Below are 15,175 nucleotides of genomic sequence, written 5' to 3' on the forward strand. Positions count from 1 at the left end.
CTCCATCCCTACTCTCCTACACCCATAAACACCATGCTGTTCCTATGACCCCATTATGGAATTTTCCCAACTCTTCATCTTTTCCTTCCATCTCCGAGTCTTCAACCCTAGCCCATTCTATCCATTTTATTCTCATATGCTCTTCTCACTTTCTGTCCAATGCACTTGTCTTAATGACATTTACAGCTACATTTGGAATGCTTCCTCTCCAACATAAAACTTTCTCTTCAACCATATAACTCTCTTCAACCATATAACCAGATATACTGTACCTAACAGCCATACTTCTTATCATTACTCCATCAACCTGCTCTTCCATCTAATCTGCACAATCACATAATTTAACAAACTCTCTCTCCTCACAATTTTCTCTTCCCCAAGAATATTTTTGTATTTGTAATTTTTTTAAACAACATAAGTTTTTCGTGTGCAAGGCTATTACTTATGTTGTGGCCTTATTCAGAGGGACTCAACAGCAGACCCCAAGGGGTTGATGTCAATTCAGCTAGGGGAGAAGAGAAATCTCTCTTAAAATAAAATGCCAGTTTAAGCAGTTGAGAAAGAAGGTAAGTGTCATCTTAACCACCAACAGCTGACCGACCAACCCAAGATCTAATTACATTCTTTAATCCAAGACCTTCCTTTGACTCACCATGCCCTGATGCCATGGGTAAAAGCCTTCCTGTTTACTGACACATCCCCAAGAACCTGCATCTGATACTCCCAATTCTTCTGTTGTGGACACATATCAACATCTTTTCCTATGAAAAGGCACAAGACTGCAAGCAGAAAGGAGCACATATCTCTGAGTTTCCATGTCCAGAGCTAAGGGAACTGAGATGGGCTGAAGCAATTTTCACAAACTAATAGTCTGCCACTGAAAACCATAGCAGAAGCCCCTTAAATGAAATGACAACCTTCAAAGTTGGAAGTAATCATATGGCTGCTCTTACAATTGGGAGTGAGGGCTGTCGTTCCCTTTGTCAAAGTAATGCAGCTAACAGCAAAGGATTCTGGAGTAAACAAATGAAGGCTCTCCCATAGGCAGCGAGTCTGCATTTGGTGCAGACAAGTGAAGGTAACATAAATCTCTTCCTTGAAGAGGAAGAGATTTATGTTGGCAAATAGTATAACACCTGATGATTTCTGTTGTTGGCTGAAGTTACAGTGCTTGACCATCCTGTTGCCACTGAACCAATCAATGATAAAAGACTTTCTTTTGCCATAAAAAGCACCTCATCCATAACCTCTTCTGCTATGCAAGAATTAGGGATAATGACAGAAAATGGGGAAGTGACAGTACTTCAGGTCCCCAGAGGTGTCACTATCATCAAGAGTCAACTGAATCAGAAAATCAGCTGTGACTGGGTAAAACTTGAGTTTTGATAAACCAGATTAATCAAATAGAAGGTCCAGGGAATCTTCTAAAAGCTTGAGGACTGCCTACAAGAACTTACAAAATTAGCCAAGTAGAGCACCATCTCCAATAAGACCCCTGCTCCAGCCCGTACAGTCTCAAAGTTAAGAAAGATGTTGATCAGCCACAAAGATATACAACATCCTTGTCTCAGAAAACTTTTACACCTTGTTTACATTCCTTCCATCGCAAAACTTTTAAATGCTCTCAACAACTTATTTCAATACAGTACCATACATTTTACACACTCTGCAGACACCCTCTAAGTTATAACTATTGTAATGAATAAAGAAAAAAAATGACAAAACAAAACAAACTGGAGCAAGAAAAGGAAATTCTGGCAAATTTAGTTTAACTGTAACCATAAGGAATGAAATGGGATAAAATTAAAAAAGTAGATTTGGATCACACTTGAATGTTATAAATCACCCTTATTGATAAGTTTACTGAACAAGATTCTTGAAGGGATGTGATTTGGTGGTTTATGAAAATCCGGCTATAAAGCCAAATAAAGTGCTTAAGAGAATGAAGAGGGAGTTGGACTGGTTGGGCAGTGACATGGAAGAAAGGAAGTGAGAATGATGGTACAGCTGGAGGCAGAGCTATGATGCAAACCACCTCTAGGAATGCATTTTTTTTAATTTACTTGACTTTTTCATCAATCCCTTTTATCTTTCAAGGTACTGAATTACTTCCAATAAAAGCCAACTGGTATTAAGATATATGGATGACACAGATTAGCCATTCATGATTTAAATTACAAACAATATTTATTGCAACAATAACCCAGCACCACACTCCAAGTACCAGTACATGATAAAATACATGTGTAAAAAGGACTCTACCTGAATTGACAAACTGAGAGATGATTTCATCTAAAGATGTCCTTTCCCCTAGAGTTGAGCCAGTAATCAGGGCAGACAGATTTCGTACAATGTGTTGCGCCCTGGCTCTAATAATTAGACAGGTAAGACATTTTTTACTTTCAAAGGTATTTACTGATATCAATGAACAATTACATTCTGACAAATATAAGAGAAAAATCATTCTTAAGTAGTTTTCAGAGTACATTAATATAACAATACAGTTCTTTATAGCAATGAACAAATCTTTGTTTGAAAGGGAATTCAAGTATGTAAAACAGTTTTCCTCAATTATATTAAGAACACCTGAAACACATGACCCGGCAGGTGGCTCACCTATCACTTGAGATATCTGAATTGATATAGAGACGTTGGTAAGCCTCCACCACTGCATCCTTGACCGCCTGTTCTTTGCTCCATACCAAGACCAGCATCTTCAAGACGCCTGCTTTTGCATTAAGCAGTCCAAATTCAAATGCTGTGAAAAAAATATGACAATTTAATTCATTTCATAATAAGATAAGAGAGTGAAGTACAGTGTACAGTACACCCAATTTATTGTTGATGTAATGTTATCAAATCATACTGTCTGTAGGCCAACATGGGGATAAAACTTACTGTATAAAAAAATGGTCTAAAAGTTAAAGAAAAATTTCTCTTCTAGCTGGTATTTGTATCTTATATCTACTATGAATAGCTACATAACTTACTTAAACAGATTTTACTTTGACAGGCACAAAAATTAATATTGAAAAAAGAATTTCATTTGTTAAACATTAATCACTAAAAAAGTTTTAGTGGTTATTTTCAAAAGATGAAATTCTTTTTACAATGTTAACTATTATGCCTGTCAAAGTAAAATTAAAGCCATGTAAGGAAACTATGCAGCTATTCCTAGATCATGAAAGAAATAAAGCTCTTGAAAAAGCCCAACAAAATATACGAAAATTATCATTCAAGTCCCTTCACTAATCAAGACAAAAAATGAAAAAATACTACTGTAACCTGGCAAGAGCAAGTTCCTTAACTGACACAAAGCTTACCTGTGACAAAGAATGAAATAGCTTCCATAACATCAGATACCTGCTTGCTACCAAGCAGCTGACACACTACAGGAATACCTTCATTGATCAATTTAGCAAATCCAACAGAATCCTGAAATAAAAGCATGTAAAAAAACAAACAGAACCATTACTGTACAAAGCAGTCTGGAAAAACTATAAACTGATATACATCTAACAGATATAAGCCCTTAATTTTTACTAATTCCTAAATGCCTGGTTGCAGAGAAGTTAAACTGAGTTTTGATTAGTATAAAATGACTATTAACAATAAGTGAAGCCTTCCTCTGCAGGGAGTCTTCCACCTCTGCTGTAAATGACCATTCTTCTGAGCAAGGGAGCAGAAAGGGCAATTCCAGTAAAAACAGAGCACCAAAATTATTCAGTGTTAAATGCGTCCATAACAATTACTGCTGCAATATGAAAGTCATTAACCCCTAAGCTGTTCAGCTGTCATTTTATCCAGCTGGGCAATGCCACTGAGGTTTCAATAGAAGTGTACAATTCAATGTTGAAAACATATTTATTCAAATACAGTATCATTAATTACTCTGACATACATGCCTATCTTAACTCTGAATAGTTCCATAACTTTCCCATCAGTTTTCTAGTACCCTCTGCTCTGTGAATCCTAGCTAAATATAATTCAGAAAGCTAAGTGAGATTTTACTGATTAATGATCAAAAGTTTGTTACGAGGATGAAAAATAACTGAAACAAACTTCAATCGTTCCAATACAACACTGGACTAGCCTTAGTTGCCAAAATTATCGGAAAAGCATTTGGAAACTGTGGCTTTACTCTGCTATAAATATTACAACACTGACCAGCAGAATAATGTCCCTCTCAAACTGAAGCCTAAAGGGCACAAGTTGCAATCAAGAGACATTTGATCCCCAAGTGGGCCTAATGAACACTAGAGAGACGACAAGACATCAAAACTAAGGTGCACAAATATACAGAAGCAAGCTTCCTTTAGCCCTATAAATACAAAGAAGATTCCCTCTTGGATAAAATGCCTCCCCAAGTTCTCCATCTCTATCCTGAAAGGATTTTGTCTGATGAATTTGCTGAAGTCTTTGTTTAATCACAAGTATCCATGTTCAAGGCACATTATGAACCATGAAAATGGTACTTCATAAGCCTAGTAACCTATCTTGAACTTTAGCTATTGCTCCTTTACCTCTCATGTGAACTACTTCAGAGGTCTGGTTAAACAAATCATTTATAACTAACTAACTAACTATGGAAATAATGGTTCCTGGACAGAAACAATGAAAAACTACTGGTGATGGAAATAATGGGAACCTTTGAGTACCTGCATCCTGTCACCATCATACAGAGCATATTTCATCCTCATACAGAGCATATTTCATCCTCATACAGAGCATATTTTACCCATGACTTTACAAGTTCTCCAAGATTTGAAAGCATTTAACCTTTAGTTTGGCTGAACCTGGAACATCAGCGGATACAAGGGAGGCCTGTGGTCAACTGCCTCATCCTTTCTTCTGTGTCTATGACTGTTCTTGTTGCCTTCTAGTTGTGACCCTAATATAGCACTTTAGAAATCCCTAGGTAATGTATTGACCCTCCTCAGCATTGTGAACTACCCAACAGTTATTGATAAAGCTATATACTTAAAATCCATGGTTTATAATTTCCAAAGTAAGTTTGAGCCTTTTTTTTTCAGGACCTGCAACTTCCTATGGTGTAATGTTTGAAATACTAAGTAGAAAAGAACTGTCCTGATATCATAAATACAGTAGTCAGTTGTCCACCCACACTTTCGTGTGTTGTAAAACCATTCCATGAGGAAATGAATTGCCAGGGTTTTATATAACTGAAAAGGTCAGAAGAGTTACCTGTGGATTATGGCACACAGATGGGATGTGAGCTGGCACCAACCTTCATGCATATGTCTTCCCTTACAAGTTGCATTAAGTTGGTCTACTTACTTGTCAGACTGTATGGTGAATTTTTAAATATAAGGATTCAAACCAATAAAAAAATCACAGATTTTACATTGAGAAATTTGCTTTTTGCTGACAACACTGTCATTATTGCACATGTTATACTCTAAGAAGGGGTAAAAAACAAATTAAGAGGCATGAAAAATTTCTGGCCCCACCTTTAGGTCTATGAAAACATTTTAAGTACCATAGAGTGGATTAGGAAATGGATTTCTAATTGGATTGTGAAATTATTAAAAATGACAACACTGCTATCTGGGTCTACTCACCTCAAACAAAAAGAACAAAATGTTCACAATAAATAAAAAAGCCAGTGGTTGCAATTCTTGTGTGCTATTCTGCATGTTTTAAGGCATAAATTAATGGCCCACATATGCCCATCAGCTAAAAAATCTCAATAAATCTTATTGTCCCTGCTTGAGCATGTTTTAGGCTACATTTTTATCAAAGTGACAAATTTGAATGTTCTGAATATGGGAAATTCTGACACAATGACCATGTAAGAAAAAGACTGCTGCATAGGCCTTCTTACAAGAAATGAAAAGGGGGATATGGGAAAGGAAGTGTTATAAGACTTCTTTTGAGCTATTTCTACCTTGTGAGGTGTGATTTATATCCATAAAAAATGAATAAGAAGGATGAATGTACCCACAGCACATGTCCATGGAAAGACAAATTCAAAGAAGGCTGTGGAACTGATGAAGAGAAGCCACGAAGATGTAAAAAAAATGGTTTGTGTTGGATGGTATAAGTAGTATGCCACCAGTGAGCAGCAATACTCAATGGAGATGTAGTATGGTATAATGTTGACCGCCACTGGCTCCAACACTTCCAGCATGTTCTCATCATCAGACAACAAATCTTGTTGAAACTGCACAGGACATGGGGATCTCTGTTCCATAAGCTGCGATACCAAGCCATAGACAATGACAGACCTCATAATCAGGATGGAAATTATTACTAAGGCTGCTGCTATTCATTCTTGGGTATCAAAGAATTGTTGAGAAATAACAAAAATAAAAGTTAGTGGATGTCCATCTCCAAGCGACAGGAAACCGAATCCTAATCAGGGCATCTTTAACATGTCCTATGCAATTATTCCCTGGCTCCCGGTGGAAGGAGCATGTGGTTCTTGAGACATAACAGTCAGTAATGAATCTCTCACCCTGGTGGGGATTTTGACAGACTTTCAAACTCACAGGTTAGAGAGAGAGCAACTCAGGTCACCAGCATCTGCTTGCCTTGCCATTTCCCTTACTATAATCTTCAGGTCATCAAAAATCTAAGCTGAATACTACTTGGTGGTACATTTTCCCCTGTTGACAGTGTTATGGGACATGGATCTTACCACAGTTGGAGCCATGCCACTGGCATAAAAATTAACATGTCCTTGCAAAGGGGAGAGAGAGAGACAGATTATCAGTGACATGTGACTGTCATGAACAAGAGGAGGTTAATCAAATGAGACATGGTTGTGGTAACGGCCTAGAGCCAGGTTAACATGGATAGAGAACCCTTAGAATGTGGTCTCTGCATATCAATCAAGGCCTACAAAACATTATGTAGTCAATAAACTACCACTGAGTGATGGTTATTTTCATTTCCAGTCCTAGCCAACATAGATGTCTGAAGAAAGATTGGTGACACAGGCTGAAGAAGGGGTTTATGTTCCCATTATCCATTCCTCATAAGCAGAGAATGAGGCTGCATGTACCATACCCAGGCACTAAAAGAGTTTTTTTTTTCAGAGTTTATATGCAACCCTGCAAAAAAAAAAAAAAAAATTGAGGCCATAAATTTTTTATATGGCATGGTCTCCACAGTCTGGGCATTTATAGTAAACCAATGTGATAACTAGTGCATATACTCACTCCCACTGCAGAATCATGGTAAGCACAAAAAGAGAAAGACCAATAGAGTTGACTTCCATCACTTCCAAAACATACCAATAAAAACAACATAACAATAAAAGCTTAATACACACATTGATATTTACAAGGCACCATCAAAATTTAAATATACTCCATGTGGATGACAATGATAATCATATCAAAGTTACAAGAAAGAACACAATGCTTAACTGAAGACTACTGAAGGTGAAATGACAGTGACTGAAGAGAACAGTCACAAAAGAAGCACACAATTATCCACTTTGCAGACAATGACATTAAAGCAAGCTTTTGACAAGCAAGAAAGGAAAATGCTCTCTCATTAAGAATGACTGAATTCCATAAGTGACAAAACAATTTCTCACAAATAATTCAGGCAAAGGAGATACGTTTTTCCAACTGGAGTACAATAATATACAGGTGTGGTTGTTTAAACATTTGCCACATAATAAAATATCATAAGCATTATCATCAAAAGGTCTGTCCTTCTCAAAACTTTTGATTGACATAAGAAAAAAATCATTTTACCTTTAAATAAGCCACCAATAACTTCTGCTTTGTTACTTCTGGATTTTCCTTCTCCTCTTCATCAGGATCTTTGTCCCCAGATTCGTCATCTTCCTTATCATTTTCATTCTGAGAATTTCTCAACTCCATTGACTTTGACGAAACAAATATACGTTTCAAGACAACAAGAACATGCATCTGGTAAGGGGAAAAGCTGGTAACATCAACATCAGTTTTGGTTTGGAAACCCTGTTCTGGATCATACCTGATAAAAAAAATTTTTTTTTAATTATTCAAATATGAGAAAAACCTCATAAAACTGGAAACAAGGCGAGACATTATCAAACACCATTACATCCTGTTTGTTCTAGAAATTCATTAAATTATGTAATGTGCACAATACAAGTGTTAAAATCTAATGTAGTCTAATATATCATTATTAATACCTTTCTTCTTGGTCTAGGGTTAGGAAACAAAGAAATTACTTCACAAGTCAAAACACTAGTGCATACTGTCATATATAGCACATCAAAACACTGTCAGATATTCTCAATGATTATTTTATGACCCACCAACCAACTGAATTTGGTTTCTTGAAACTATTAGCATAAATGATTGCAAAATTTTTGCTGTACTGATATCTAGAGGATAAATCATTGCATATGTATTACTAATTAACTTTGTTATTATTCAGCCCAGCCAGTGATAGGAAATGGTAACAGATAGGAGAAATCTCCCGATGGGGGCTAAATTTGTAATTTAGCAAAAACAGATCTATGATGAAGTTTGGTACCCTCATCTGAAATCAGACCAATTATAAATTTTGCCATTTTATGCGTTCATATTAGTTTTCTCTCACAAATTTTGTTGATTGTTTGATGATCCTCCCTTTGTTTGTGATGGAACTGTAAAAATGGAAATTCTCTGCTATAATGCCTTCCTGCCATAATATAACATGTTAAGAGTTTAAGTGAGAAAATATCACAAGTACAGAACTTATTCTTTAACAAAGCAGAAAACAAAATATTCCATTTTGGCTATCTCTGATACTGAATCAATTTCACAACATAAAAATAATTACAATTACTTATTTTGGTGTATCTATGGTTTGTCTCTGAGCACAAAGTTTGCAAATTTGTTTGTATAAGAGATTAAGAGCATAAAAGCTAACAGTCTATGCTTTCATACTACTACTGAAGCCTTCTTCAACTAACTGAGTCATCCCAACAGGTCATTAATACCTGACTGAGGCTGTCATTCCTGACACTGGCATATGAACAGGACAAGTTTGTATGCTGTTTGACATACATGGAAACCACTTTGTGCATAAACTTTTTACGCTTTATTTCAAAACTTCCTTTTTAAATTATTTAAATTATTTTAAATTATTTCAGTCTTTCTACATATAAATTGTGTACCAGTGTTCATGATCCTCCGACCCCAATGGCACACTCCAGTTTTGACTACCAAAAATTTAAAACAAAACATACACATAAAAATAAGTTGGGAACTCTCATAATTTGATAGCTCTTTAGTTTTTCAGTTCATTTGTTTTATAACTACATTTTTTTCAAGCTTGCTGATTTTCATATCAAGTTTTTCTTAAGTTGACATGCAGTATAAACTGCCCAGCTATGTTGCATCAAAATTTTGTTGGCCAACAGTATTTCAGTGGGGTTACAGCTATTGTAACATTTGAAGACTTTGATAGTATTGGATGTAGTATTATGCAATAATTTTTTTTAATCTCAGATGAAGGTAAAACTAAACACCACAATAAGGAATATTAACATACGGAATAAGATTTTATAGCAGTTACACTTTGTTAAAACAAGGAACAAGCATGGCATCCCAATTAAAACAAAATAAAAATATAAAGATTAAAATCCTCACAATACAGATACAATATCACAAACAAAAACAAAAAACATTTTAACCTTCAAAACCTAAAAATATTTTGCATATTGTAAAAAAAATTTACAAAAAAGATTGTTATGAATTTCTGAAGAACCAATATCATAAAAAAGAAAAAGACTGCAAAATTTTTCCTTAGATTTCGATATTCTTGCTATGGTACAGTTTACTGGTGAAGCCTCTCAACACACAGCATACAAGAATTAAGTTACTATTTGTCCATTACCTTGTCAAACACAGGAATGAATCTTTATGACTATGTATGTTTTTTCATTTTTTTTATAATTTTGTTTATTTTGTTTATGAAAAATAATTTATAATCTTCATTCAGAGGTCATATACAGGAGTTCTGATTACTCTCCAGCAAAGATTTCCTTCCTCTAGGGTTAGAATAGGACAATGAAAAACGTAACCTTCTGTTTCTACTGCAAGTAGTAAGTTTCCAAGACTTATTTCAGGAAAGAAATAGCACCTCCAATGCCAGTAAATACAGTACTTCTTTAAAATCTCAGCAATCAGTCATAAGAGAGGACTGACTAAGTCAAGTAGGTCAAAATTTAAAACACTGTACATAAAGCTACTATGTATTAAAAGCAAAAGAATTAAGTAGATTCAAATATTAATTAAAAATTTTATAACAAAGGAAAAGCACAAAATCATTGCCATACAAAGCCTCATCTACTTTTAACCTAAATTCCATCACTAGAATATACAAACTGCATCTCATTAAAAAGTTCACAAACTACTCTTGTAAATTATTAAAAACTTGTACATATAGAAATTAAATAGAATTATTTACTCATTACAAAATAAACCTCTGCCAAACCACTTCTTTTCTCCTATACTTTGACTCCCTCCAACAATGAACTTTACAATAAAGTTCCAAAAAATATGCATACTGTATACTCACGACAATATCTCAGCTCCATGGAACATTTCCAGTGCTGATTCGAGAAGCTTTATAGCTCTTCTGATATTGTTCTTATTCATCGCACCAGCAACCTCTAAAACTGCATCATTTAGAGAAGATTCTTCATCTAAAACATCCTCCCCATCGTCTTCATCATCACCATCATCATGCGTTGCATCTGCCATGAAAGACATTAAATACTTTTTTGAGGGCAGTTAGTATTAATTCCAAAATCTCCCTGGATGTCCTTGATGAAGGAAGCTTTAAAACTCACATTTCATTACTAAATACTGCACACAATCCACAATCTAAATGGGAAGTAATGATACAAATCCCTGGGGACACTTGGATAAACTAGAACCGAAAGGATTGCACTAAAATGAAAGCAAAGAATTAGCAGTCTTACAAAATGCATTCCTGATGTTTCAGGCCTGAAGCAAATTCCTGAAAGGAGGTTATTTTTAAAATAAGAGAAATTCTTGGAGTTATGAATGAAATGGTCCCTCATATCTTGGTATATTCTATCACCTTAGCAATTCATCTGGTATCTAATAACCTTCTTGCTTTTATGAAAGTGAGCCATGTAAGCACAAAAAAGCTCACTCACTGAAACAAAAGAAACTGAGTGTTGATTACCATGCTAATAAACTGCTTTTCCACATGGCAGGAGAAAACAAACATAAGAAAAAAAAGAGGAAGGGATAATCCCACACTTTAGAAGCTGGTGGTATGAAGACTACTTGACTCTTGAATTTGTGGTTTCTAGTTTTTGTTGGAATAAAAAGCATTTGCAATGCACAAAGAAGTAAAAATTTAATATGTAGAGCATTAACTTTACACCAAAAATCAACATTATAAGTAAGAAGTTTAACTGCTGGTTCAACATAAACTGACAATACAAAAAGGTTGCATTCCCCAACTGTAAAGTCTGCATCTTATACAATTATGCAAATCATTAACTGAAAGAAGACAGAGAAGGCCAGCATGGTAATTTCCTCCTATTTTCTGGTCACTTACAAGCAAACTCTCTGAGGAATGCTGCAGCCTCCTTTATTCTACATTTAAAAGCAGGTGCAAGTCCACTGTGTCACAACATAAACAACTACTCTAAAGTTTCTACAACTATTGGGTGTTTAGATCTATAATTCTCCAAGATTTTCAAAACAGATGATGAATAAAAACAATAAATATTCCTGCTCATATGAGCATTTTCTTTAACACTAATAAAATATCATGAGTCGTACAGTAAAAAATCAAAAACACAGGACGGACTTACTACATTTCTAATTTAGAAAAATTACTCCAAATCTCTTATCAACATTAGATTTGGAGTCATCAGTAATAAAGAGGCATGACATTAACACATCATGAGGCATGTTCTACAAATATATGATGCATAGTATCACCAGGCAAATCCTTCTTAGCTAAAATATTTACAATAAAAAAACATTATACAACTTTTACGTACTAAGCAATTGATTAATGATTATTTGTCATCACAGTAACCCAGGTAACTGATGCCTAACATAATTTCATATTCATTAAACATATATCTATAAGTTATATTCTACAGTACAATATCATAAATATTGTAGAATGATGAAGATAAATAAAAAATTTACATCCTCCAGTATGAGAGTCCCTTAAGAACTGAATATACTCATCCATGTTATCCACACTCTCAGTATATGAGGTTTTAGTTACCCATGGTAAGAAAATATTAAATATTAAAATTGTAAAAATTCTGAAATCTGTTCTGTTTAATATTCACCTTGGCATGCCTGTCTGCCATCGTGGCAAGCTGACCAAATGATCTTCGTCCTTTTGTCATCTCTGTTTAATGAGAACACCACTTACTAGAAACCAAGGAAATGGGTAAAAGTCTGAAGGTGTTCAGTCAGGTGAGATAGAGGCATGAGGCATCAGTTCAAAGCCACAGTTAGTCACTTCAGCAACAATACACTTGTTTACGGCTTTCCTTTGCTTTGCATCCTGGGTGCATTTTTTAAATGTCACAGTTGCACTGTGTGATGCTTCCCATTAATGGTTTCACGGTTTTCCAAGCTCTAAAACACTCTCATAATCTCAAAACACAGACACCATCACCTTGTGTTCGCATGATTCTTTTATACAGTCTGTATCAGCTTGGAAATGTTAGTTTCCCTGAGAGTATCTAATCTGGTAGGTTTCTACTCTGGTGCAATTACTGGTGACTGAAGGATAACTTGCAAGCAGCCTGTTTATCCCAAAAAGTCAGTTAAAATAAGTGAGTAACAAGTCAGCACAACATCTCATCTACTGTATCAGTTAAACTACTTGTCATTCAAAATCATGCAATGAATGGCATCCAATTGTTCATTTGTGACTGATGTATCTGGACATTCCTACCAGGGATCATCTCATGTACTGTCCATGCCTCATTTGAATTCAGCAGCCCACTTCTAAATAATGGAGGAAGGCCTTTGCAAAGTAAGTGACCCTGATCTGGATTTTCTTGGAGTCATAACATTATTTTGCAAGCAGAATTAGTCTCATTGTAGGTAGTTTGCAGGTGGAATTAATCTCATAGTAAGTAGTTTGCAGGAAGAATTAATCTAATAGTAAGTAGTGTGCAGGTGGAATTAATCTCCTAGTATGTATGGGATTACCCCAGGAAGGAAAACCCCACTGAAAGGATGTTTCAACATTTTTTCACCCACTGAAGACTCTTCTTGGCAAACATCTATCAATACAAGGTATCTAACCATATATGAAAAATGAGGTTTCTCGTTGTATATACCCATAAAGCTTTTGAAATACAAAGAAAAAATTAAATTTCACCATTAAAAAACACCTAACTCTTTGTAAACCATATCACTTACACACAAACTGCAAAATTATTTCTCCTCACTATTTACATATTTACATCTTATACTAACTGATTGATGAATTAACAGATTAATTTGAAAAATTTCTTTATATATCATAAGAATTAAAGCTTTCTGAGAGAATAATTTGGTGAAAAGTAAGTAATATCTTAAAAATATCAGCAGAACACAATTACAAACCTTTTTTGACAACTTCCAAAATAAATTCAGCAATTTCTGGTAACTTCACCTCCCATTTATCACTTGGGGAAAGAACCTTCTTTGTGGGTTTCTCAGCTCCTGGGTCATCAGATGCATCAGGATCCATTTCCTTTAATTTCTTATACTCTATTTCAAACTGTGACTGCAAGTCCTCTAGAGGTAACTGCAAATACAATGAGCGTTTATTCTGCTGTTTAGAGGGGAACTGAAGATCATCAATAAAAATTAAGTACTGTACAGAATTAATTTTAACAATTGTGTTGGATAAAAATGTAAGTAGAGCATACAGAAAAATGGTAGATTCACTGTTAAAATTATCAAATTATACATGAATCAACAGCTGATGGAACAGAGATAAACTTGTTTGAATAACTCATAACTTGAGGAGTAATGGACAACTGTAAAATAACTGGATACTGTCATCCTAACAACATATTTCTGGCTAAATTGGTATGAATTTCACTAACTTACAATACTGAATGATACATACGTAAAATTAAGGGTATCATTTCACTCAGATCATACATGGAATACCATAACCATTCTAGTCTAAGCCAACCTACAAAAATTAAATTACAGTACCTCAACATACTATATAGGAAGAAAAATTACATACAGAACCACTGACAAGAAGACAATATGCATTCTTTCTGTAGATGAAGCCTTTCAATTCTAATGGTGTTAAATCTAAGAACAAGCCCAGTTATGTAATGAATATAATTTTTGTAACAATTCACGATAACTGTGCCTGATAATCTTACTGCTGCAGTTTACAAGATGTCACACTGAAAGGCCTGAAGATCCTGAATTTTTTACCTAAGAATAAAGAGAATGCCTGCGGATTTCATGAGAAAACTGCCATACAACTCACGCAAATTCTTACCTCACTGGCTGAGTTCTTTCAAGTTTAAAGATAGCATTTACTGTATCTTGGGAGAACAAGTGCTATTAATTATCTGTATTCATTTATTGCCTTTAACATAAATATTTTTCTGTCATATTTTCCCTTTAATGGATTATGCATGAAATGAGTTCTCTCAAATGCTACTGTTATTTGCACTCCTGCCAGAATTCCCATCTAATTCCAGGCTTCATCTATAACCTATCTCCTTAATTCTCTGCGTCAGCTTACTGGTTTTCATCATTCCACTTCCATATTTAATTTTCGCATCTGATCACACATCCAAACCATCTTGTTTTTAAAATCCCAGTCTGTTTCCCACCATAAAGAACACAACCTATCAAATAACCTTTGTAATGTGATTTTTCCAATGGACTCCTGCCATGAACCCTGGCAGTCTGTAGTCAAATCATTGAAATTTTTTTTATTTTCTTTGGCAGTTACCCATCTGCTGTGTACAGCAGTATAGGCCTTACACATGAAACAAACTCCCACTTTGTTTACTAATGATATCCTTATTTAGAGTAGCAATCTTTCCACTTAATCCATGCTGGTGTTGCTTTTTTTACTAACTTTTCAATACCTGCTCCACATTCCAGGTTCTGTGAGCCAACCCTTATTTACTGAAGCAGAAATGTACAGTAAAATTCAAAACACAACAGACAGTGCCAGT

At 35.0% G+C, this 15,175-nt stretch overlaps 1 protein-coding gene across 1 annotated transcript in view; it reads right to left on the reverse strand.

Moving 5' to 3' along the window:
• Nucleotides 1-15,175, reverse strand: part of Cap-D2 (CAP-D2 condensin subunit) — a 60,567-nt gene that overhangs the window by 25,233 nt on the left and 20,159 nt on the right. The window contains exons 10-15 of the mRNA XM_067103670.1: nucleotides 13,581-13,764; nucleotides 10,534-10,711; nucleotides 7,731-7,974; nucleotides 3,324-3,435; nucleotides 2,617-2,758; nucleotides 2,263-2,369 (exon numbers count right to left, since the gene is read on the reverse strand). Of these exons, the coding sequence (XP_066959771.1) occupies nucleotides 2,263-2,369; nucleotides 2,617-2,758; nucleotides 3,324-3,435; nucleotides 7,731-7,974; nucleotides 10,534-10,711; nucleotides 13,581-13,764 (967 nt within the window). The remainder of the gene's footprint in view (nucleotides 1-2,262; nucleotides 2,370-2,616; nucleotides 2,759-3,323; nucleotides 3,436-7,730; nucleotides 7,975-10,533; nucleotides 10,712-13,580; nucleotides 13,765-15,175) is intronic.

The sequence above is a fragment of the Macrobrachium rosenbergii genome, chromosome 5, assembly GCF_040412425.1.
Source record: "Macrobrachium rosenbergii isolate ZJJX-2024 chromosome 5, ASM4041242v1, whole genome shotgun sequence".
Taxonomy (NCBI): Eukaryota; Metazoa; Arthropoda; class Malacostraca; order Decapoda; family Palaemonidae; genus Macrobrachium; species Macrobrachium rosenbergii.